Below are 24,656 nucleotides of genomic sequence, written 5' to 3'. Positions count from 1 at the left end.
AATTTTGCATCTCCTCAGTGGTTCTTGGATGCTTTGCAGGTGGGAAGGAGCAGCCTTGTACTTTCTTATTCTCGTATCAGGCTCGATGAGCTGGTCACTTAGTGAACAAGCCGGCCATTATGTGCTGCATCAGTTTCTATTCTCCTGCAAATGTCACGACTTCTGGTATGAGGAACACCCTGAGGTGGCATTTGGTGCCCATCAATCATTAATGCCGTGGAATTCATGCAGAGCAGGAGAATGTTGCCGTCTCAATCCACTCAGCTCGTAGAAGTGTTACGCTGCTGCTCGTTATGTGCAAACCATGATAAGACACAAATGCCTTTTTATTCTTTGGAAAACGATTTTCAAAATTGATTTAAGACCATTTTGATTGACAGATCTCTGTATTACTTAGAATCGATATTATATCACTCGTAGTCAAACCAAAATAGTGAAAAGGGCCAAATAATGAATCAAATTCAAATTGACAGCAATGTAGAAGAATGCGAAGAATTATTATTTTTTTTGGGCGGAAAAGTTGTTCATTGGAATGACTTGTATGGAATAACCTGCCACTGTTGAAATTGCTTTCTCTCAATTTCTGGGAATTAGAGTACATGAATATCTCACTTTTCATTTTTCAAGTCAAAAGCCTATGGCGTAAATATCTGCCCATTTTATTTTGGTAATAATTAAATACTGTACCCGAACTGTTTTTTAGCTCATTTATTTGATTTATTTCCTTCATATTGATCTGTTGAAGTTTGCACCAGCGAACTAATGAAATCCCAGCCGGACTGAAATTGACCCAATGGGCCTAATCTGCCAGTCAGCAATGAATCATGGGAAGTCGGAAGTCGGATGGCTGTTCTGGCTATGTTAGGAATGAGGGCGTGAGCCGCGCACATGAAATACTTTGGATCGCTCACATCACATACCGTTCCTCCGAATATTTGCAATGTTTAATGCTCGGGTTTGCGTCGTCACTCGGCGAAATGTCAAGTGTCGTTTTATGTCGATGGTATCCAAGACACTTTCTCTGCCTCTCTTGCTTTTGTCTGATGGAGCGTTGTCAACCGGCGAGGTGGCTCCGATAAGAGCACGGAATGTAAAAGGTATTGCTGTCACTCTGCAATCGCTGGAAAAAAAAAGCTCGGTGGGCGATTCCATCGCATAGAAATCCAAATTTCCAACATTTTCAAGTGTTCATTTTGCATCGGTTATTAAAAGTCGTTCGTTAGCAGCTCAGGTAAAATGAATTTAATTTTGGGCGTCTATACTCGTCAATGGCAGTGAATGAGTTTAATGTGTTGTTACATTGGACTGATGCGAGGACGCTTCATTGGCGTCTGACAATCGCTATCAGGTACTGTATTATTAGTTTGAGGGTTCTTCTGCGCTCACGCATTAAAAAAAAAAAATCAAAAGCTGCTCAACTGGATAAGTGAGAAGGTAGCAGCGTGGCTTACTGTAATTATTTTTTTTTTCTCCCCTCGCCACCTTTGTTGAATCTTAAATGTGCAGTTAAGATCGTGATACGATTGCTGATCGGCAATAATATTGGCGGCAGTATCGTTTGAAATTTATTAATGTTATCATGACAACGGGAAAAAATGCAAAGCGTATTAGATTCTCCTCTCAGAAGCAAAAAAACAAATTTTTTCTCAAGGACTGGAGTCGTGTTGCAAAATATTTTCGAATAGAAAGCGGGTGCGGAGCTTGAAGCAGCAACTCTTGGAATGTGATGAATTTGGAGAAGGAATGATTTATTCATTTTTGGCAAATGATCTGAAGGGAAGTGATTTGACTTTTACGACCAGTAATACTCCTGAATCGTGCGGGATTTCCGTGTGGGGGCAGAAAGTAAAAGTTTGTACATGAAAATGAATTTGGGAGGTGAGAATGAAGCAGATCAGTTTGCTACGTCAAATATTTCGAATATCAATTTTTTTTTTTTTTCTCGCCATAAGATTTCTACAAAGCAACCAAGAGCAGACTTTGTTTGCGTTGCAATAATGTGCTCGCTGGACTGTGAAGGGAACGCAACTTGGATGAATGAATTTCTTGGATGATGTTTATTTAACTTGCTTCATGGATGAGTTGAGAAGAATGTCCAAAATGAAATTTTTTTTTTTTTTATACTGTAAAGTTGTTTAACATTAATTTCTGTGTTGGCCCTCACAAATATAAGGCCTCCTAAAAAAAAAAAATCCTTAATTACCGACCGTATGTTTAAGTCACCAAACCTGTTATGTTGTGTTTGTATTACCCCGCAGTCAGTCAGAAGCCAAACATTACCTCCTGCTAGTTTTAGCGTTATGCAAATGAGAGTTAGCGAGCTCGTTAATACTCATGTTATCCATCCATGCATTATTTGATCTGCTTCTCCTCACAAGGCACACGGGGCGTGGACCATACAACCGGGATGGTCCATTTTTCAATGACAAACTCAATTTATGTTTGAGGTGTTAATTTGTTTTTCCTCACAGGAGCTCACCTATATTGTCAATAAAATCCAAAATATTGTGCCGATTGCTTTTATAATTTCACTCATTGAAGTTTGAACAAGCGATATCCCGATTATCAGCCAGGCCGATTATCGGGGCCGATATTTGGCATTTTACCCATAATCAGCATCGGCCGTTTTGATCAATTTCATGGCCGATAAATTAAAAGCTGGTTTATTTTGGCTCGCTGCAGAACTCTTTCTCTGCTGTGCTGGTAACCCTGCCTGCAGAAGCAGACTGGCCCGTTCACAGCACTGATTGGCTCCTTGTGCAGTGGCTAGCAGCCAATCAGCAGCAAGCTGCCTGTTTGCTTTTTCACCTCGAGTCGACAACAGACTTTGCCGAAATTTGAATAAATGTCAGCCGATTAATAGATTTTACTACTACTAATCGGTATCACTAGTTTAAATCATCTTGAAGGAGGCAGCTTCTTGACCATCACACTGTAGCTGTGTGGAAAAAAAAATGGCCTTTCCAAGTTATCTCCATCCAATTCTCAAACTATAATCGACAGGTCATGAAACCCATTTTTACATGTTATAATTTCTTCCCCTAATGGATTCGTGAGCGTTCTAATTATTCATCTCCGTTGTGGAGAAATTGCCACGAAGCTTCTCCTGAAATGCATCTTGGTGCTTTTTTTTTTTTTTTTGCATTTTATAGCGCCTTGTTTTTTGTTTTTTTTTCCCTTCAAGTTTTAATGAGTGTTGTTTTGCATTATGCAGTACCTTCAGGCTTCAATTTGGCATCTGGGAGTGTTGGCTTGACTCCAAAACTGTGGTGGACCAGTGCTTATTACTCATTAAGCCTCGTCAGAGGGCCGAGTGGGTGCAGGCTTGGTGGGAGCTGCAGTGCTCTGAGAGTGGATGTTGTTGTTGTTGTTGTTGTTGTTGTTTGTGGATGTTCTACTTTTTCAAGTGATGTCAAAGATGAAAAGGTGAAAGAGTTTAAAATGCATAAGGTATCGTTTATGCATGTCTGAACCCGCACTCTCTGTATACATTAGTCGTACTACTGCAAACATGATTACAAAGTGGAACCGTTTTTTTTTTTTTTTTTTTTTTTTTAGCTAATTATGAAAATCTGTTTGAGGACAATCCATTAGACGCATTATTTAAAATGACCAAACCTCTTTGAACATGAACTAGATTATATATTTAAAATTGTATGTGTATGCTTGACCATGCTTGATTTTTCTATTATGAAAAACGGATGCAATAAACAAAATCGGCAGACTGATGGGACCCCAACGACTCTTCAGTATGCTTGTGATGTAGTAAAAACGGGTTGATGTCTTGTTGCCCGTTCCCGAGGATTTGTCTTTGCAAATACTTGGCTTGCTGGATAGCGATGAACTCGTTTATTTATTATTTATAAATATAATTTATATTTATTTTATTATATATTGATAAATGTTCTTTATAAATATTATTTATAAATATATTTTACATTTATTTTATTTTACTTTATATTTATAAATATTATTTATGTCAAATATGTCAGTTTGTTTGAGCTTATATTTGAGGTATTGTACGTACTATACAAAAAAATATATAAATATTTAAATAGGTTTCTGATGGCATGTGAAGCATGGAAGGATTCTATTTTATTTTTTTTTTTCAAAAGAAATGACTTGCAGTGTAAACATGTCATCGATTTCATTGCTGGCGTTAAGAATATGTTTTGTCTATTGTCTATACGTCCCAACATGTCGTTTAAAGCAGGTTCCCAAGCACCCCCCCCCCCCCCCCCTCCTCCTCGAATTGTTGTCAGGCAACCGTGAGAACTTTGTTGTGTGTGCTGACTACTGAGAGGTGCCTTACACAACTTCATTCACAAGGTTGAACGAGGAACGGAAAAGGAAAGACAGCGGAAGGGACGGCTAAATGTTACAAATGAATTTTTTTGTTTTGTTTTGGAATGGAGTGTGAAGAAAGTGTTGCACCTCATTGGATTTTCGCAGAACAATCCACGGTTGTCTTATACCCTTTCCTACATTTCACAGTTTTGCTGAAGAATGACACTATTAATGGCTTATTTTTTTTTTTCGGTAAATACAACAAACACGTCAGTGTGTTCAAACATGAAATCTTGAAATCAACATCTGATCGTGTTAGTGTGATTATTTGAGTCGATTTCAGCACTTTGTTCAAATTTCTCTCTGATTGCTGAAATGTTAGACATGCTGAATAATTTTCAATCAACTCTCCCTCCCAGTTTCGAGCGCTTACTGGTTCGAAGTGCACCAGCACGCAAGGTGACGTACCAGAAATGTGAGTCATGAAGGAAGCACGCCGGAGAGTGTAGATACAGTGAATGAATATATTTGGTTTCATACTTGTTCACACCTGCGTTTGTAAGTCCCCGGTTTGGAGCAAACTCGTCCAAATTAGGTAACTGCACAGCAATGTCCTTAAAAGGAGGTGAGACCGGAATCTGTGTATACACTTTTGGGCTGAAACTAATGATTATATGAATAATAAATTATTCAGTTGGATATTTTTTGGTGATTAATCAATGTAACATTTCTTAATTAATGTCCCTTTATTAAAAAAAAAGACGTTATTTCCAAATGACAATCGAGAAAATGTAAAAATTTGAAATGTTGATGAGACATTTACTGATTGGCTCCAGTCAGAAAAAATGAATTTTTAGCATTGATAAATTTAGACAGTTTTACGTTGAACAAGGCCTCTAAACGATTAATCGATTATCAAATGAGTTGCCGATTATTTAATGAAACTTTATTGACGTGGAGGTTGGATGGAATGTTGATCAGTGAAAATGGCATATTTGAACTTTAACCACGGTTGAGTTATGAAGTGGAATTTTGGCAAATACGTCTTTATGATTGAAAGAGCTTTTTTTTTTTTTCTTTTTTTACGCCCGGAACCTTTTTAAAATGCTAAAAAAATACAGACATTCGTTTAAAGCCTCCAGCGGCTGGAATATATCTCACAGAGTTGCCACGAGACGTTCCATAATGATAGGCGCTAGACACTAGCTAGCTCTTGAGCCGACACACGAGCTAGCTTGCGCGCTAACACACTTTCAAGGATCCCTAATTGATTGCTCCTTTCTAGTCACGGCTCTTCTGACTGCAAATTGCTCTCTTAATGAGTGTTCGACTGTAATTAACTCAAATGAAGCAAGTTAAGACTCACTCTTGAAGGCTCAGGTACAATTGTCGTCGTTTCCAAGGAGCTAACATTGTTTGCCGCTTCAACGTCGCAAATAAAATTGACCTATCCACGGGAAACAAACGTGTTTGTTTCCTCTTGCGGCCAGCTCTTTTTTTTTTGTGTCGTCATAAACAAACCTAATCTGACTCAACGCATCGTTAGCGTTTAGTATGACGACCTCTACGGTACTTTGTGTGGAATTCACGTCATATTGGGCATGTCGATCAGGAGACAGATATGAGGACAGAGAATAAGTACGACCCAAAAAAAAAAAAAAAAGGGACGTTCGAGTGGCAGCAATGCTCGCGTCATCGCTACCTGCCTATTAGGGTGTGTCGGCGCTGGCGTCCTGCCGCAGTTATCTGGCTGTACGGAGACACACCCTGGGGTGGGGAACCCAACTACAGGGTGGGGGGGTGCGGGCTGGAAAGTTGCGAGTCACATCATCTTCCAATTTAGTCATTGTTTATTTAATGTCACGTAACTTGGATGTGATTTCAGACGTTGAGTTCAGATTTTTATTGATGTATTTTGTTGAAAGGTCACGCGCGGAAAGTTAAATGTCTTGTTGGAGTTGGTTAGGATGCCCGACTAGAGTCATTATGATGCGTGTGCAAAAAAAAAAAAAAAAAGGTTTCAAATTAGTGTTTATGGAACCATAATGTGCATTGATGTTTTTTTTTAATTATTAAATTATTCATGTGTGTGTGTTGTAAGTTCCATTCTCTTTCAGCCAGTTTTATCTCCTCCTGACTTTGTTGTCCACACTAGAGGTTGTCGTTAGGGTCATCTCCATGTACACAGTCGCGCGGCCCACCCACTATCACGCATGCAAATACGAGCCCCCCCCCCCCCCCCCCCCCCCCCCCCCCCCGCGCTCTCGGCTCAGTCGGGAAATTAGTTTTGAAGTCATCCTGTCGACATGAATTCTCCACTTTCTCCATTTCTTGTCGTAAGTATTCGGAATGGAATGGATTGAATACGGAAGTGTGTGTGTGTGTGTGGGGGGGGGTTGTTGGGGGTGGCTTTTGTGTTGGAGAGTGCTAAGATTTGGTATGAGCCAGTTTAGGGATGTTGTTATTGGCATTTCACAAACATCCGTGGGACATCGCAATCTCGGTGCAGGTTCATTTTATTTTATTTTATATTCATTTTTTTTTATTTGTTGAAAAATATCTTTGGTATTTTCCGTTGCAATTTTCAGCCCCGTCAAAGAGAAATGTTTGTTTTTCCTTCTACTGTTACTTGGCAACCTTTCCCAAAGCAGACTTAAAAATATCCAAATTCCTGACATACTGTTGTCATTTTTTTTTTTTTGCTTCATATGTGGACGTATTTATTTATTTTTTTTAAAGTTTTCCACATAAACACATGCTTAGAAATCAACTTTATATTCTCTAATTAGCTGTTTTGGTTCGGCTCGTATCGCACAATATCCATAATGACAGCATAAATGTCTTTCAAGTCCATTTTATTGGACATCATTATCTCAATGTGTCATGACCAGCCGGCCCACTCATCTTCGGAATGCCATCACTCATACTGCGAGTGGGGAATTAATTGCCGTCTGTAAGTCTTGCATATGTACATGAATTAACTTGCTTCTTTCCGGCGATCCTATAGGAAGACTCGCTTGGCTCGATAGATCGCACACACAATCAACACTCGCCCGGAATGTTTGCTGTAAACTTTTGTATAAGCAGGTGCAGCTAATTTGAACTGACGAACATCCTCTTTAGTGTTCATTGAAATTTTGTTCTATTGGGAGAAAGGGATTTGCCGCGTTTTAGCTGAACCATTATTTTCTGACTTATGATCACAAAGAGATTTCGTCGGTTTCTTTGCAAGAAATACAAGCCAGGAGACTTGTGACTTCAAGCCTTATACCGTATCACCGACACACTTGCTTGCGTCTGGCGTGTTTTTTCATTGGCTGACTTGACTTGACGTGGGTTGATATCCCAGCGGCAAGATATCATTTCCACGTTTTGACATGTTAGACTTTAATAAACGTGCGTTCGTGATGTTGGAAGTCAGTTTGTCACAGATCAGGTATGTGTATTCCAGCCAGGCAAAGGTTCACCTTTCATTTGGTTGGACGAGATGCAATGATGCGTTATGTGATGAAGGCTCAAACACCGAAACATGTTTGGGGTATATCTTTAATTTGGGACGAACTCCACATTGTACAACTGTTAGGGCATTTCAACATGAAGGTACTGTAGAAGTAATAATTAGTTAGTTTCTGGTCAGGCAATTTTGTCCCATGTATACCTTCCTACCTATTTAAGTGACCTGTGATTGGCTGACCACCAATCCAGGGTGTGTCTCAAATCGCCTGGGATAGGCTCCAGCTCACCTGTATCTCAGCGTTTCTAAAAATTGGATGGATGTTTTTTTTTTTTTTTTTTTTTAAAGATTGACTTTTGGGCTATGAATATGAATGTCAAATAAAAATTTCCTGAAAAAAATAAAAACAAAAAAAAACTTTTAGACTAGAACTGTAACATTTCCCGTAAAATAAATTAAAAAAAAATACATTATATATATATATATATATATATATATATATATATATAATTATTATTTTTTATTATTTTACTTTTATATAGAATATTATATGCACTATATAATCGTTTTTTTTTAAATGATGTGTTGCGAGCATTGTGACAAGTTTGTGCGTGACCCGTGGGTGTGTGTGCGCATGAGAAGTGAGGATGTTGGAGTGGCAGGCGACGATAGTGACAAGTGTGAAGGAAAAAGTTGAGAGTATATCAAATAAATCGAGGCTACGGCACCACTATCTCCCTGCTGGCGTGTTATTGATTTTTAACGGCTTCAATTTACGACGACGTGTGCCGGCCGCGATCCCAGGGCAACTCCGGCCTTGGAGACGGATCTCCCCTCCGTCCCCCGACCTCGGTCAGGAGAGTCCAAGTAGGAACGAATAACATCTGCCAATTTTGAATTTCGATTAATTTCCCAGCCCCATTCGGTAATTCATTTTCTAACTTCATCAGTTTCGGTCTGAGCTCTTTTTTTTTTTTTTTTTTTTTGTGAAACGCAGTCATGTTTGAGCACATGACTCACAGGCGTTGAGCATGATCAGCATGTTCTGCCAGGGTGACTCACTCATCCAGTCTGCTGTCTCTCAGTCGACAGCCGCCATCGGAGGACTCCGTCAACCGCGACGAGCTCAGACACGCCCACGCTTACCTCCAACCGACTCCAATCCTCCCACATCATGTCCTCGTGTGTCTCCTCTGCTCTCTGGGCTCCGTGATCACCTCCTGCCTCCTCAGTCTGTCCGCCCTCTCCTCTCCTCTCCTCTCCTCTCCTCTTCTTCGTCTTCTCCCTCAGCTAGCTGGTGATTCATGGCAAGCGTTGCTTTTACTCACCGCGTCTCGCAAGCTGACACGTTTGTCTGCGAAAATGTTTCGTCATTTTACTTTCTCCTATGATGCCCTGAGTCGATAGTGTGCGGTGGTTTTTGAGAAGTTGTGTGATTCATTGACGTTTGAGACGCTTTCGCTTTTTCACCTGCTGCCTGTTTTTTTTGTTGTTTTGGGTGATCAGTCCCTTTTGCTACTTTTTTTTTAGCGCGTAAAATACTGGCCCACTTTACACATATAAATTTCTTCATGAACTCTTCATCACTGATATTGCAACATTTTTTTTCTGTCTACAAAACGGCATTTTATAATAGCAGTTGAACAAATTATTGTTATCAGATTTTAAAATCATTTGTTTTTGTAAATTTAAGAAAATGATAAGACATATTGCATTCAAAGTAAAAAAAAATATTTAAAAAATATATATATTTTTTTTTAAATAAAAGCAAAATGTTGTATTAAACAATAATCTAAAAAAACAGACCGTTAGGCCTATTAAGGATCATTTTTTCATTCAGTCGCTTAAATCTTGGTCTCATCAGTCCAGGAAATGTGGTCCACAATTTTTTTTAGTCTAGCTGGTGCCTCCTATTCTCTTTTTTTTTTTTTTTAAATGAGTGGTTTGCATCTGCCTTCTGCAGGTTGTTGCTGATGTCGCCACACGTAGTTTTCGGGTCTAGGTTAAATTATTCCCAAACGGTTGCAAGTTCAAACTGTCGATTTGTTGCCAGTAAGTCTGTAAGTCACGTCAATTCTCCGTCTCAGGGTGTGGTGTTTGCGGAGGACACCGGGGGAGGACTGTGGAAGTCTACTGTCTTGAGTAAGGAGTTGACCTTTCACCTCCTGCAGCTGCAGACCGAGACTGAACACGAGCTCGACAGCATACAGACGCAGTGAGTACATCGCTTTTTGTTTTATTATATGAAAGCGACTTGAGTTTTGTAAGAACCGTAAAATTTATGACCACTAACACGTTGTAATATTGATTCCAATTTGAATATATTTCCGAATAAAGGGCGCCAGACACGCTATAAAAGGTTTTCACATGAACAACATTTCCGCTTCCGTTAAACCCTTGATTGTTTTCTTTGAGATGACGACCGGTTGTGTTGTGTTTGAACCTGTTAGGAGGCAGCTCGGCGCGGCTTTGTAAGGTTTCGTCACACAGCCGAAACACGGCTGGGGAAGTTCCGTTGTATCTCGCAACCGCAGCGGGTTTTTGCACTTCTGGGAAAAGCAGCAGGGAGTACTTTTAATCGACTTACTCGAATTCCAGTCCGGCCAAATAAGCGATGTACTGTGGCTAAAGTTCACTTTTTCTGTGGCGACGTTCAGGTTTTCTTACCGAAGCAGCAATCTGTTATGACTTTCTTACAATTCCAAATGTTACTTTTCATATGCTAAACATGCAGATGACGCATTTGGTTGCTGGCGTAGTGTGGTCTTGCAGGCTGCGTTATCCCTTCACGCAATCCTCCTAATCCCACCCCAAGATCACGTTTCCAACATCGCAATGTTGGTAAAAGTGAAGAAAATGCGCCAGAAACAGGAAGTTGACGCGCGTGATTTGCCTTTTGCGGGCCACAAAAAAAGGAGGTCGCGGGCCAGATATGGCCCCCGGGCCTTGAGTTTGACACCCATGTCTTAAGGGAACATATACTTGTTTGTAGACGTAGGAAATCGCATGAGCCGATTTCCACGAGACAATTTATAACGGAAGCGTCTTTCCAGAAAAAGAAAACAAGAAACAGTGCAACCTCGCTTCGCAAATTGAATTAACCGAACAATGTTTTCTAATCGGAATGAAGTTCTTTTCCTTGTTTTTATCAGGGTGTAGTTAAAAAATTATTATGAAGAAATATGCGTTTGCTCAAATTCAACTCAACTCAAAATGCTTATTTTGACTCTCAAATGCTTCTTCTCGCTTCCACGCATGTCATGTTTTTGCCGACTTTGAGTTTTGCCGTCTCTCTCTCTCTCCCTCGCTCGCTCTTTCTCTCTCAGTTGAACTTTTGGTTAAAGGGCCACGATACGCAACAGCAATACAACATTTCACTCTGCTCCGAGTGCAAATATTTCAATTCCTTAATCGCGGTACTTGACCCGGTGAGGGGACAGATGAAAACCCACTGGTCTTGCGTAGTCCGTCATTCTTTAAAAATGTTTCGTCCTCTGTCCCCAAAATGGGCGTCCGTCCAGGACGGAATTGAACGCCATTACAGATGCAACATTTTTTTTTTACAATCCACTTTTATTTCACTTTGAATGTTCACTTGATTGGCCTACATTGTGTGGAAAGTGAATATTCTAGTGATGTCGGCCTCACCCTACGTGCTCCCTCTTTCTATGATCCTGCCATGACAGGTGTACTTTGGCAAAACAATACTTCATAAACACGGCAGGCTAAAACACAGCTCGGGATTTAAGGTGTGCCAAGAAAGTCTGCCCACTTGACTCACACAGTTTGACGACACACTTCCTGGAAATCTCCTAATTTCCCTGGAATTTTGGCACTGACATAATGTTTCAGGCTGGATCAGACACGTTTATGGCTACATAATTAATCGCAACTGTACCAATCACGATGGGCCAAAAAAACAGCCGTGTCAAACTCAAATACGCAGTGGGCCCAAAAGTAAAACTTGAACGAAGCCGCGGGCTAGCATTTACTTTTTTAAAACAATATAAATGCAGATTTTTTTTTTTTATTATTGTTGAAAAAAAATTTACAAGTGGTTTTATTAATGCAATACAATGTTTCTTTTTTTTTTAAATTACTATTGTGATTTTCAATGTTACTGTTATCACAGAGAATGTAAAATGGTGCAGTAGTCAATTGGTAAAGCGGGCCAAATATAATTACAGTGCGGGCCAAATTTGGCCCGCGGGCCAGAGTTTGACACCGATGCCGTAAAGGATATTCACTCCTTATAAACCCAATTACCTTTGTTTTCCAAGGTTTGTTGTAACGAGAGCATCATTCCTGGTCCGCTTTTAGCGTAGGAAAAGTGATTTGGCAGCGAGCAGCGCTTGAAGGGAGTCTTGGTGTGTGTGTGTGTGTGTGTGTGTACGCCTGTGTTCTGTGAGTGTCAGCGAGTAATCCGGTGACTTCATCCCATTCGAGTCACTTTGTTCAGTTTCTTTGAAGGGGTGATAAGGCCTCTTGAAGTTTAAGGGGGAAAAAAAATACAGTGTCTGCATTCTCTGATTGGTAGCTTGGAAGAACAGAATCCGAAATAGTCTGGCAACTTGTTAACGTTTGTCATTTGGTCGCAGCTTTTTCATGTGACAGCATTAACTTTATGAATACACGCATAATGTATACGTGCCATATAGGTAAAAGCAATTCCTGCGACAGACTGCAAGTGATGAAGCGATGAGACACATAAAAATGAAGAAATAAACAACACCCACACATTTTTCACCTGCCATTATGCCGTTTGTCACATACGTTCATATTATTATGGAGCCCTATTTACGAAAGCACCAAATCAGATCACACTGACAGCTGGCAAAGTGTGTGCGTGTGTGTACATGCGTTTGACACATTGTTTTAACATGCGGCCTGTGTTACACGCATACACAAACACACACACATTTTACTGCTAATTACGGTTTATAATATCCCCCCTCACTCGTCGCACGATCCACATTTTTAATGAAGACATGAATGTTAGGAACACTTTTGAAGGACAGCTGAAAACTTAAACGTGAAACTAGATGTAAATTCTCCCGATGCAAATGAATCACACATTTAGTATCAATTAATGAGTGGAAAAAATGTGCTTACCTTTTGTAAATATGTATTATTACAACATTTCATAAAAATGTAACTGTACTTAGTGTACTGTACTTTGTACTGTAGTCTTACTATAAAACCAAATACCCAGCAAAAACGATTAAACACTCCGTATACTCTTATACAATACATATCACCAAGTAAATCAAATCAAATACTGAGAAAGAAATTGTTACATATTATTATTATTATGCTTCAGTTTCTCAACACCATCACAAATACAATATCTCAAACTTTTTTATTACTTATAATTATTATTATTTTTTAACAATTTAACATTTTTATATGTCGATTTCTTTGTTGTTGTCTTGGCCGGGACGTTCTTCTTCTGCTTATATAACCAACGTACACTAGTTGTGTTATCTCCATGCCGGCACCACACTGCCACTTAGAGGCCACATTGCGCACTGCAGCAGCACCTCCAACGTTACTCTGTTGTGCCTCATTAATGACATCATTAACAAGCTAGCCTTGTGTTTTTGTGCCATACTTTGTGTCATTTTTGCTCATTTACCTTGCTCTACCGTTTGTTCCTCAAAAATCCCTCTTGGTTCTTTGAGACAGACACATAGCATCCCCTCGTGGATTTAAAGTCAATGATGCCGTAAAGATGCTAAACTCTAACCTACATGTTTGTGCTATTTAAAATGTTGTTGAATTATATTTTTGCTCACCATTGCAGCAACTAATTTAATCGCCGGCACTGCTGTGTTAAAGGTTGCTGCATGTGCCTACTTGATGCTTCCTCTCAAACATTTGTTTTCTTTAAGTCTCGGTAAAGCACATTCCTTTTTTTTTAGACCCAGTTCACTTTTCTTTCTTTTTTTTCTACTTGTTCATACAGTGCAGCCTTTCTAGCAAACTTTGACAAATAAGCTTTTATGATTAACACTTGTACCGCAATGTATTAAAGACGAATTAACGACTGCTTGGCAAACTACGGTGCGGGGGCCACATGCGGCCCATTAAACGTTTTAATCCGGCCCGCTGAACATGGAAAAAAATTTAATGAATACACCTTGTTGATGTTTTATTTTCTAAATTCTATGGGTTTTTTTTCAAAGACATATATATTGTTGCAACGCTTTTGTTCACTTTCATTTAAAAGTATTTTTTTTTTCTCTGATGAGGTCAGGTGACCAAAACACTCCATCCATCTGCTCCTGCCCCTCTGTCAAATTTTAGACCCCATTGTGGCCCGCCAATCCAAAAGTTTGCCCACCCCTGGTTTAAATCCTCTTGTGTGTTTTTAATTTTAAAAAAAATTGGATTCAGGAGTCAAGTGTAAATTTAGTTGAGGTACATTTGGAAACCTCTTTTACCTGTGTGTCATCAGACAACTACACATTGAAGGTCGTCTGCAGGAGCTGACCTCTGAGTTGTTTGTTCTGCAAGAGAAGAAGAAGCAAATCCGACAAGAGTTTACAAGTAACCCCACCCTTCAGACGTCCACTGTGAGTGAACGTGGCTGGAAAAACAAAATACGCCTGCAGTAGAATTGGAAAAAAGTTGATTCGCTGAATAGGAAAACACCTAACATACACTTTCATCCAAGTTTCTTTAACCTCACGCATGCTGTCAACCTCTGACAAAGTGTTGGGGATCCTTGTCAGAATTTTAATAAACTGTAAAAAGAGAAGCGCATTCCAGCGATACTGCTTTTCTTTGTCTTCCCTCCCAGTTGCAGTTGAGAGCTTGTAAGGAGCTTCAGATCTCCGTTGCGGCTTGTGTGGTCCAGTTGGAGAAGCTTGCGTTCCAGAAGGAGGCACTGGGCTCGCTCCGTGACCTTCTGACACACGACTTGCACAGATTCCAGGAAGAGACTCGGAGACTCACCAAATTCACTCGGAAAATAATCAAACACAGGTAAACGAAGATGGTTCAAGAGTAGAAGGGATAGTGTAACTTTAGCTGATCGCTTTTCGTGAACGCTGCAAATCCGAATACATTTTTACGTTCATTATCATGACCAAAATCTCTGGGAAAGTGTAAAAAAAAAAAAAATGCAAGCTGCCAAAGAAAATTGGTTGTGCGAAGCCCAGTGGAAAGTTGAGCAGGGTGTTTTGTTCTGAGATGATGTGCTAAAGATGTACAGCTAATATGGTGCAATATTTGCAACGGATTTTTGAAGTAAATCAAACGGAGTTAAAAAATTAAATCGGGTTCAAATTTAATTTGGAACCTTTCTCTGTCTTTTCTACCTTCAGGCCAGAAGAGGAAGACGAGACTTCCGCCACCAACAGCCCGTGTGGCCACAGCATGCAAGAAAAGAACGAGACAAACAACATGGTACGGTGAAAAAATTACTAACTAATCCCATCTCGCCAAAAAAAAATGTTAATCACATTTGTGGAATTTCATTTTATAAAAAAGCACTTGATTGTGAGGTCAGAGGTCACTGACTTTGGCTCATAATCTATAAATCTCTATTAAAAACATGCAAAATTCAACTTAAGAAGAAAACCCGGTGTTTGATTGGGTTTAGGTCAGGCTTTTCTAACACATTCAACCATATGGACATTAATGGTAAAAATTCTGACCAAAAATGAGTAAATGGCCACAATTTCTTGATATGTACGAGAACTCGGCTTAGCATCTGGTTGGAGATAAATAATAATATTTTAAAGTAATGTTATATTTACATAAAGAAGCCAGTGTGGTTTCAGACCCAAAATGCAAATTAGAAATAAAAAATAAAGCGTGCGATTGTGTGTTTGTGTGCGTGCGTGTGTGTGTGTGTGTGTGCGCGTCTGGCATGAGTCCAGCTGTTGTCAGTCTTTCTTAGACAGTTGGAGTAGATACAGAGGAAACATCTGCCTGCTCATCTGGCTCTGTCTGATTCACATACAAACAAATACACGCACACCCGCGTTTACCATCCGTCCCCAGAAAAAAACGGTAATCGACTGACACAGTTGTGACAGGTAACGATGAGGGTCGAAAAAGAGTTTGGAGTCTTATTATAACGGGAAGCCTGTCAAAGTGTCATCAGAGTTTAAGTGGAGAATCTTAAGCACAAAGAGCCCGTCGGCCGACTGCCAGCAAGAAAAACACAGAAAATGTTTTCAGTAGACGTGCAGCAACACCGTTGGGATGAATGTGAAGTCAAGTTTGAAAAATGGCAGAAACGTTGTCGTTTGCTGTTTGTGCTTTTGTGCTCAAACTTTTTGGCCTGTTTTATACAAACAATGCACAAATGAGCTGCATTGGAGCCGCTACTTTTTTCTTAGATTTTGGACCACGTGGCTAATACCGCGGTGCGGCTTTTCTGTGGATTTTTCTTTCACCACTAGGGGCGCTCTATAGTTCAGAAGATACGCTAAATAAATTGCAATTTTTTTTTAATTTTTTCTCTTGGGTCTGTTCTGTTTTAATGAGCAAAGTTGTTGCCGTGTTAAAAGGCACTGTTTTAAGTATCAGTTTATGTACCTTTGAGTGCATTCACAGGATAAAATCGTTCTGTACATGCATTAGGAAAAAAAAAATCCAACATACAAAACTGTGGCTTTTTTGTTTTCTTTTCAAAAAGATATACGCGCCTGATAGTCCGGAAAATATTTTCATTATTATAACAATGACCTGGAAAAAAGACACTTACAATTCATAAATGATCTTATTTTCATGAGATTATTTCTAATAATATAGAATTGTAATAATAATTTATTTTATATTTATTCAAATTGTAAGTTTATTAAAATATTAAATTGAAAATTTATGAAAATATTATTGATAAAAATGCAGTTTGTTGGATAACTGGAATTAACTCCTCGGATAAATGCAACCACAATTGAAGCGAAGTCATTTGGACCTGGAGGACGCGGAGAGTACGTACCGTATAAAGACTGTCCCGTTGCTGTTTTTTTATTAAAATACCAAAAATAATTTGCTCATACAGTAAAAGGCTAATGATTGCATGCTGTTCAGTTGACTGGGAATTCCATCTTGGGGCGTTCAAACCTGCACTCTCACGCTTGGTTGTGCTAATCTCGATGAGCCAAGGCAGTCCCAAGAGAGGCTTTGTAAGCAGTTGATCAGATTATTTGGCTTTAATCGGCCAGAAAATGAGCCAAGATTCATGTAATCACACATCACTGTGATTAGAAATCAACCTAATACATTTCCATTCTATTGAGTGAAAGGTTTGGAAATGATACGCATCCTTCTGTTAAAGTTATGGATTGCTTTTGTTCATTGTTTTTGATCTGCTATCTGAGATCTTGGAAAAAAAAAAAATCAACATGAGAACATCTGTTGACCACAAAACCAGATTTACTGTACTCATTTATTTGAAACTCCTAATTTGCGCCGTGATGAGCAGTTATCCTTTACAGTAATTAAATTCATCCTGATTTACTGTATCCTTATTTAACCCAGCGTTTAGAGATGCATCTCATTAAAGAAGCTTAGTAAAAATGGGTTTAATCCAATGATATGTAAAATCAGTTTTATTATTCCCACATGAGATAAAGAGAGATCCGGGATTTGACCAGATTTCATCGGAGTTGGTAACCAATATTACTGAGGTTTAAGGTTAAGGTTTCATTATTAACTCATTTACTGCCATTGACGGCTAAAGACGTCCAAGATTCATTTTTTTTTTTCCAATCGGCAGGTAGTGAATGTTGAAACAAATGTCCAGATTTAACCTATGAGGATATGAATATGAATTTTGAATGGCATGTAATTACAAATAACACATCTAAATGTGATTTGAAAGGAAGATGAAATATTTTATTTTATTTTATTTTTTTATTTATTTTATTTATTTATTTTTATTTTATTTTATTTTATTTTATAATATTAATATTTAAAAAATATTATAAATGTTGATATGTATCAATTAAAAGTAATACTATATTTTACCAAGTAAAGGACACGTATCAAACCAGTAGAAGATCACGGAAATAAATCAATTTCATGAGTTGGAATCTATTTTTGATCATCAAAGCAGTCAGGTGGCCTCGAAAGCCGAAATGATGAAAAGTCCTTTTTGGCTACAGACGGATCTGCTCTGACAGTTGATCAAATTGATTGTCTTTAACTTAAAAAAAAAAAAAAGGTTTATTGTTCCTATTGTCTTTGTGCAGATGACTTTAATCTCTTTGTGGGTGCCTCGTAAACAAAGCCGACCATCAAAAGAAATCTCTGCAAACATCCCCATGGCTTTCGGTACCAATTCAAATTTGACTCAGTCCAATGGCGGCTGGTCGGACATGAGGACAGAACATGCAGTTAACGGTGCTCGCCACCAGTTTAAACACAAACATGACATCAAGGAGTCTTCACAGCCTGGATTTTGGCATCCTAGCTTTGTTTGGACCAGATGCACCGAGGAGGATTTATGATGGCCCTGAAGCTATACAAATATTTTTTACCCCCCACAAAATATCCACGAGAATATGACTACGCATTGTCATTTTTCATAATGTGATTAATGGCTTATTCATACAAATCATTTGTAAAAAAAAAAGAACATGGCCTCAAAAAAATCATTTGTCCATAATTTTATGTTTTTTTTTCTTATCTCATTTACTGCCATTGACGGCTAAAGACGTCAAAGAATTTTTTGTTTTTTTTACTCAGCTGGTAGTGAATGCGTTAAGACTTGAAAATGTGCTTTTTAATGAGATATCCCCTTTCAAAAACAAACTTGAATTACCTCGACCATGTCAAAATGAGTACAGGGTGAAAATAATTCTATGAAAATAACCAGCTTCAAAACTAATCCTATTCCGTCCTGTAAAAAGGATAATGCAGTAGCGATGAGCAGCGATTCTAAACCCCAGAAACCCTTTCCTCCCGGTTTGAGTTCTCCCAGGGCTTGACTGCTCTCCCGACCCAGCCTCGACTCACCGTCCCACGGGGAGGCGGACAGCCGAGTCGCTGGATTAAGGCCACACGATGCTTTAAACGCTTGGACTCCTGCCACTTCATTTCTCTAAGTGGCATTAGCCTCGTTGCCATGATTGTTAATTAAAGTTGGATTTAGTCAAGTGGTTGGTCGAAAAATGTTGCCATTTTCAGTTATTCTTGTCTCTTTTGAGCTATTAAGTCAAGTGGACTTTGGAGTCTACCTCTTTTATCTAATTATTTCCGTGAGAGACAGCCTGGTGTTTGTTTCGCTGGGAGATGTTTTCAGATGAGCGAGCAGATGTTGCAGTTTCTCAAGAGGGATTTATGTCAGGATTATAACACACACACACACACACACAAACACACGCACACACACTCTGGGTTCGTGTCGTGTCGTCGTGAATATTATGTATTTCTAAAACAACAGTGAAGATAGAGGGGATAAGAACCATGATCACGCCCATTAAAGTAGAATACTTTTTCTTTAATTATCAATGTGGTTATGTAAAGCCCTTTGAGACTGTCTGTGATTAAGGGCTATACAAATAAAATTGACTTGACAATAAAGTGCAACCTTTGAGTTAGTTCGAAGACCATCCAAAAGTTATGAAATTTCAGTTCATTAAAAAAAAAAAATGAAATTCCTTAAACACACATAGCACTTTAACGTTTGTATTAAAAACTGTCTGACTGTTGTGGCCCACACCAATGGTCTCCAACCACCCGGTCGCGGACCGGTACTGGGCCGCGGGCCACTTTGGACCGGGCCGGGGTGGGTCGCCTGATGGAGGAAAAATAAATAAATAAACTCATGTCAAGATGCAAATTGTCTCGGTTGCATTACGCTAATTTTAAGCACACAAGCTAGCAAAATGAGTAACGATAGCTCGTACGAAACCCGCTCATCACGTAGAGCGCCACCTTGCCCCTCGTCACAGCCCGTCCGCAAAGGTTTTGGAGTTGTATGAACCGGTCCACGGCGGAATAAAGGTTGGGGACCACTGGCTACACCTCAAATGCTGCGCAGGTCATCTGCTAGCCCTCCTTAACTTGATTTTGGTGGGTTGTTATTGTGTTCACCTCTTTCAGCATACGTCTGAGTCTTCTTCCTCCCAATCGCCACTTAGTCCACAGCAGACAGCCAACAAAGAAGAAGCCGAACAGAACTGGCGAGCCAGTCAGAGGAAAGCAGGCCTCTCAAATCTGCAGCGAGCCGGCAGCGTCAAAGACCTTATCAGTAAATTTTCTGGTCCGGAGCATGACTTGTATCTCGGGTCTTCTCTGAGTCTTTACTCAGGAGCAGGAAGAGCTCAAAAGTTCGCTTCCTCCGAGGCAATCCTGTCTCCCAAATCGAAGTTGGATCCGACTGTTATCGCTCCAAGTATTTTTGTGACTCCTCCATTCAAGGAGGAAATTCAGCAATCCGCCGGATCTGCTCAGAAGGACGCTGGAATTAGTCAGATAACTGTAAGAATTGATTGTCCAGTAGGGGGCAGCACTCAGAGGACAGATTCAAACAAACCGGCAGACTCTGGTAGAGATTCGGTGGCGGACTCTGGCATGGGCTCGGTAAGGAAAAAAATAAATACATTTTGCATAGGAAATGCTAATTATTTTTTTTTTTGCATGAAGACAAAATGACAGCATGGCACCGCATGATCTTCAAAATGCACGATTAAAAAAATATATCCATGCAAATAATTGTCATGGACCGCCAGTAATCACACTGATCAGGTAGCATTAGCGTCTCTTTCCTCCTCCCTGTCCTACCTGTAGATTTTTTTCTCCTTCTAGATTATCCCCAAATGACGATTTTACCGTATGATTTGATGTGGTAAAATTGACGTTGTCATTTGAAATTCCTGATTTGGGTTTTTGTTGATTCAATGTTTGTGGATAAGCAGTGACTTATTGTGGCTTAAAGGCAAATGATGGCTTTTCCACGTAAAGTGATGTGTAAAAAAAACTGTTCCTCTTTTGTTTTATCCAGGAGCCTGAAACAGAATCAAACAAGCAGTCGGACAGCCTGTCAGAGGAGGAGCCCACCACTCCCCGAGCCGTGCGACCCAGCCCCAAATATCAGCTGTTCCTCGAGAACGATCTGAAGACCAACGGCTTGAGTAGCAAAGATGCAGATGGTCCGGGAGGTGGAGGGTCAGTGGCGGAGAACGGCCCCAGGCTGTCCCGGTGGGAGAGCACTCGGTCGGGGGTCAACAACCTCCAAGGGTCCATGGAGTCAGTCGCCTCGCGGGACTTAGAAATTGATCGGGTGGGTGGTGATGATGAATGTATGTGTGTGTTTCTTTTATGCATGCACGGGACCGTGGGGGAAAATGGGGGAGTAATTGACATGTAACAGTTTGGGAATTGACATGGCAAGATGAAAAGTGATTTTTTTGTTTATTTCCTTTCTCTTTTTTTTCGGTTTAATTTCATTTTCTATTTGAATTTCTTACATAATTTTCATAAACTTTAATTACCCTGCCATGTATTTAAATCCACATTCGTCATCAGATACTCCCATCCCCAAAACATGAATTAATGAATTGCTCATAGGTGTGAATGTGAACGTGTGCTTGTTGCCGTGCAACCAACTGGCGACCAGGCCATGGTGTACGCCGCTTTTCAGCGGTCAAGTCAGCTGGATTTGCCTTGTGCTGACCCCCGATCCTCAAAAAGACAAGTCTTATAGATTAGAACACGGATGGGTGTCTGATGCTGTTTTTTTATTTTATTTTTCAATTTAGAGCAGACCCAATTAACCTGTTGTCAAACAGCGCCCTCTGCTGGAAGAACTTCAGATTTAATGAATCCTATCTAAAGTTTTCCATTCATCCATTTTCTCCCACTTTAGAATACATACGTATTAACATTCTTCCTAGAATGGACATGTGAACGGATAAAATAGTAAATATTAATCGTAAAAAGTTAAATAACTCCCATATCACAATTTCGTGTGTGTTTTTTTCTTTCTTTTTTTGCAGACATTTTTTGTTGAAAGCCCTCGCGTGTTCAACAGTCCCTACGCCATGAACGTGAACGCATCTGCTGATTATAACCCCATGTACCGAACAAATGAGTTTAAGGTTTGTAATATTTTCACTTGAAACATGGTGAATGTTCTTTTAAAAAAATGTTCCCACAATCTTGGAAGTTTATAATTTTTTGCACAATGACTTTGAAGGAGTCAGTCATAAATATTTGGAGAGAACTGAGGCATCCAGGCCAACCCTCTTCACTTTGTAATTGATTATAAATCACGATTAAAATGAATACTGCGTCTTACACGAATTAACCTTAATCTTCATCCAGAGTGGAATTTCTCCGGCCACATCCGAGATGAGCCTGCACACCTTCAACAGTCGCAGCAGCAGTCCTGTGCCTATGGTCGGCGGCCCCGCTCACATCGCCGGCCGCACGCGCTATTCTGCCTACGATTCTTTGATGAAGAGGAGGAACGACGTCCCCAACCCCGTACGCGTCTGACCAAACTCACATTTTACATCTCACCTTCTACCTGAAGTTTCGGTGCTTGTCATGCCGATATGTATTTCTTTTACTCGAGGTGATATCAAGCCACTACAGCATGCGCTCTGCCACTCTGGGAGGCCTCAGTCGGAAAGACTTTATTGAGGAATTGACCAAGCAGTTGGATAACTGTCAGAAGGTGGGCCTTATCGCCATCAGATTGTTACAAGTATTTTTAAATACGCTATTCTAATATTTTGGACCTCAAAGGTAACCAAAAAAGCAAAAAAAAAAAAAAACATTTTAAAAAGGAAAATAAATCTACAAAATTATGTCTCAGTTTTGAATTAGTATTGCATAATGTTTTTGTGGTGTTTGGTGTATTTGAGATCTTCAAGCTCAAGAACAATCAATGAAATAACAAGAAGGTGTTTGTCCTCTCCAGCGTAACCAGTTCCTGGAGGCCGAGAGCGTGGAGATGGAAAAAGAGAGGAACCAGATTAGGTGATCTGTTCATGCTAAATCTCATCCGACTGTCTTTAGTCTTTATTTCTCATAGTTTGATTTATATAAACTGTGTCAACGTTGCATCTTCTATGATGCCTTGTTTTTGGAGACCAAGCTCATAACTTAATATATTCGGCTTTTAAATATATTTTCCACTGTGAAATTCCATTAAACCATTCCATTTTAACTGGTTCACTTCAAGCAGAGTTAAAAAAAAAAAAAAAAAAATGGATCTTTGACGTCTTTAGCCGTCAATGGCAATAAATGAGATAATTTAAAAAAAAAAAAAGAAGATGATGATCTTAAATAATTGAGCTATTATGCCGTCCTTTGCCTTCAGGTTTGAAATGCGGGGCCTGCTGGTCAACAACGAAGACCTACTGAGGACCAACACTCAACTGGCCAATGAGATGAAGCGAATGAGAGAGCAAATGATCGAGATGGAGCGAGCCAATCAGGCTTTGGCCGACAAGCAGCGAGAGATGGAGGTACGGAAACGGATAATATTGATCGCCGGACAAACGCGCTGACTGACTGGATCGATCGTCTTCCGTGCAGCTGGAGGTGAAGCAGGCCCGCGACATGATGGTGGAGGCCAACACTCAGGAGTACGCTTTCGGCTTCCTTCAGCAGTCCCTTAAAAACAAGATCCATGATGCTGAGGTTCGCAGAATCGACCGAAATCTTGTCACTTGTCATCTGCGCTTCTGTCGAATGGAAATGAAGATATTTTTCCCGTTTAAAAGATAATGAACAATTTGATGCGTGTGCGTCTGTAGGACAGCCTTGAGAAGCAAACGCTGCATTCTCAGTCTCTGGCCGAGAAGTTATGGCTGGCGGAGAGACAACTGGAGGAGCTGGAGGTGGACAAAGACAGCAAAAGCAAGAAGACGTCTGAACTCAGCGGCACTGTCCTCAGATTGGAGACGGAGGTGCCGTAACAAAAAAAGTGGTCTTTTATGAACGGAGGCGTTCCTTTTGGCGACCGGATCGGGTTTTATTTTTTTTTTTCCATCCTGATCACACGTGTCCCACATGTGACTTGTCACCCCAGCTGGCCGAAGCCCTGCAGTCGTCCGCGCAGTCAGCGGCCGAGTTGAATCTCCAGCAGAAATTGCGTCAAGATGCCCAGCTGAGGATGGAGGAACTGGAGGAGTCTTTGCTGGAGAAGGAGCAGGAGTTGCAAAGACTTCAAGCGCTCGTCGTCAGGCTGCAGGGAGATGTGAGTCTCTTCACGATAGACTAGACCAGAGGTGTCAAACTCAAATAAACAGTGGGCCGAAAAAACAATGTAAATGCTTTGGTTTCGCCTCGCGGGCCAAATATAATAACACGGCGGTCCAAATTTGGCCCGCGAGCCAGGGTTTGACACCCACGGCCTATACAATGTGTGAGAATGTGCTACGTGCGTGTGTGTGGTGCAGGTGTCCGGCAAGCTGATAGACAAGGAGCAGACGCTGGAGGAGGAGATCCAGCTGCGAGAGCGCCTCCAGCTGCAGTGCAAGCAGGCGGAGAGGACCGTGGACGACCTCCAGATGGAGCTGCAGACCACCATCCAGACCAAAGACGACTTGGCCAAACAACTCAAGCAGGCTCAGGTGCGCTGATTTCTTTATATTGGATTGTGATGTGGTTTGGAGAAAGAAATACAGATTAGATTTTAGATTCGGAAAACTCGATGGATCTCGTATATCCTTTATGTCGTTATTTCAATAGTCGCTCGCTATTTCATCGTTGTTCTCCGCAAAATTACAAAGCGAATCCGTCCCATTTCTATCGAAAGTCCGTGCGTTCCGATGATGAGGTCGAAACACAGTCTGAAAATGGTTGAATGCGTCGAGACTTCTTCTTTATTTCTTACTCGCAGGAGAAACTGATTGACCTCGAGACTGACGTGGAGGAGCTGCATGATAGTGAGCAGAGATGGGCCAGCAAGCACAAGAGAACCATTGAACAGGTACACAAA

At 40.3% G+C, this 24,656-nt stretch overlaps 1 protein-coding gene across 3 annotated transcripts in view; it reads left to right on the top strand.

The window, feature by feature from the left end:
* Positions 1 to 24,656, top strand: part of LOC148318965 (uncharacterized) — a 31,508-nt gene that overhangs the window by 3,579 nt on the left and 3,273 nt on the right. The window contains exons 2-17 of one of the 3 annotated variants that reach the window (XM_088281734.1): positions 9,829 to 9,956; positions 14,199 to 14,316; positions 14,544 to 14,728; positions 15,070 to 15,151; positions 19,805 to 20,284; positions 20,706 to 20,984; positions 21,700 to 21,801; positions 22,028 to 22,189; positions 22,281 to 22,382; positions 22,629 to 22,687; positions 23,031 to 23,178; positions 23,249 to 23,353; positions 23,470 to 23,622; positions 23,745 to 23,912; positions 24,115 to 24,288; positions 24,558 to 24,647. In XM_088281734.1, the coding sequence (XP_088137860.1) occupies positions 15,122 to 15,151; positions 19,805 to 20,284; positions 20,706 to 20,984; positions 21,700 to 21,801; positions 22,028 to 22,189; positions 22,281 to 22,382; positions 22,629 to 22,687; positions 23,031 to 23,178; positions 23,249 to 23,353; positions 23,470 to 23,622; positions 23,745 to 23,912; positions 24,115 to 24,288; positions 24,558 to 24,647 (2,052 nt within the window). In that variant the 5' untranslated portion in view covers positions 9,829 to 9,956; positions 14,199 to 14,316; positions 14,544 to 14,728; positions 15,070 to 15,121. The remainder of the gene's footprint in view (positions 1 to 9,828; positions 9,957 to 14,198; positions 14,317 to 14,543; positions 14,729 to 15,069; positions 15,152 to 19,804; positions 20,285 to 20,705; positions 20,985 to 21,699; positions 21,802 to 22,027; positions 22,190 to 22,280; positions 22,383 to 22,628; positions 22,688 to 23,030; positions 23,179 to 23,248; positions 23,354 to 23,469; positions 23,623 to 23,744; positions 23,913 to 24,114; positions 24,289 to 24,557; positions 24,648 to 24,656) is intronic. The other 2 variants (XM_088281735.1, XM_088281736.1) reach the window with 2 other exon arrangements.

The sequence above is a fragment of the Idiotropiscis lumnitzeri genome, chromosome 18, assembly GCF_059441095.1.
Source record: "Idiotropiscis lumnitzeri isolate Australia: NSW breed Sydney's pygmy pipehorse chromosome 18, RoL_Ilum_1.0, whole genome shotgun sequence".
NCBI lineage: Eukaryota > Metazoa > Chordata > Actinopteri > Syngnathiformes > Syngnathidae > Idiotropiscis > Idiotropiscis lumnitzeri.
This window is presented reverse-complemented; position numbering and strand designations above follow the sequence as displayed.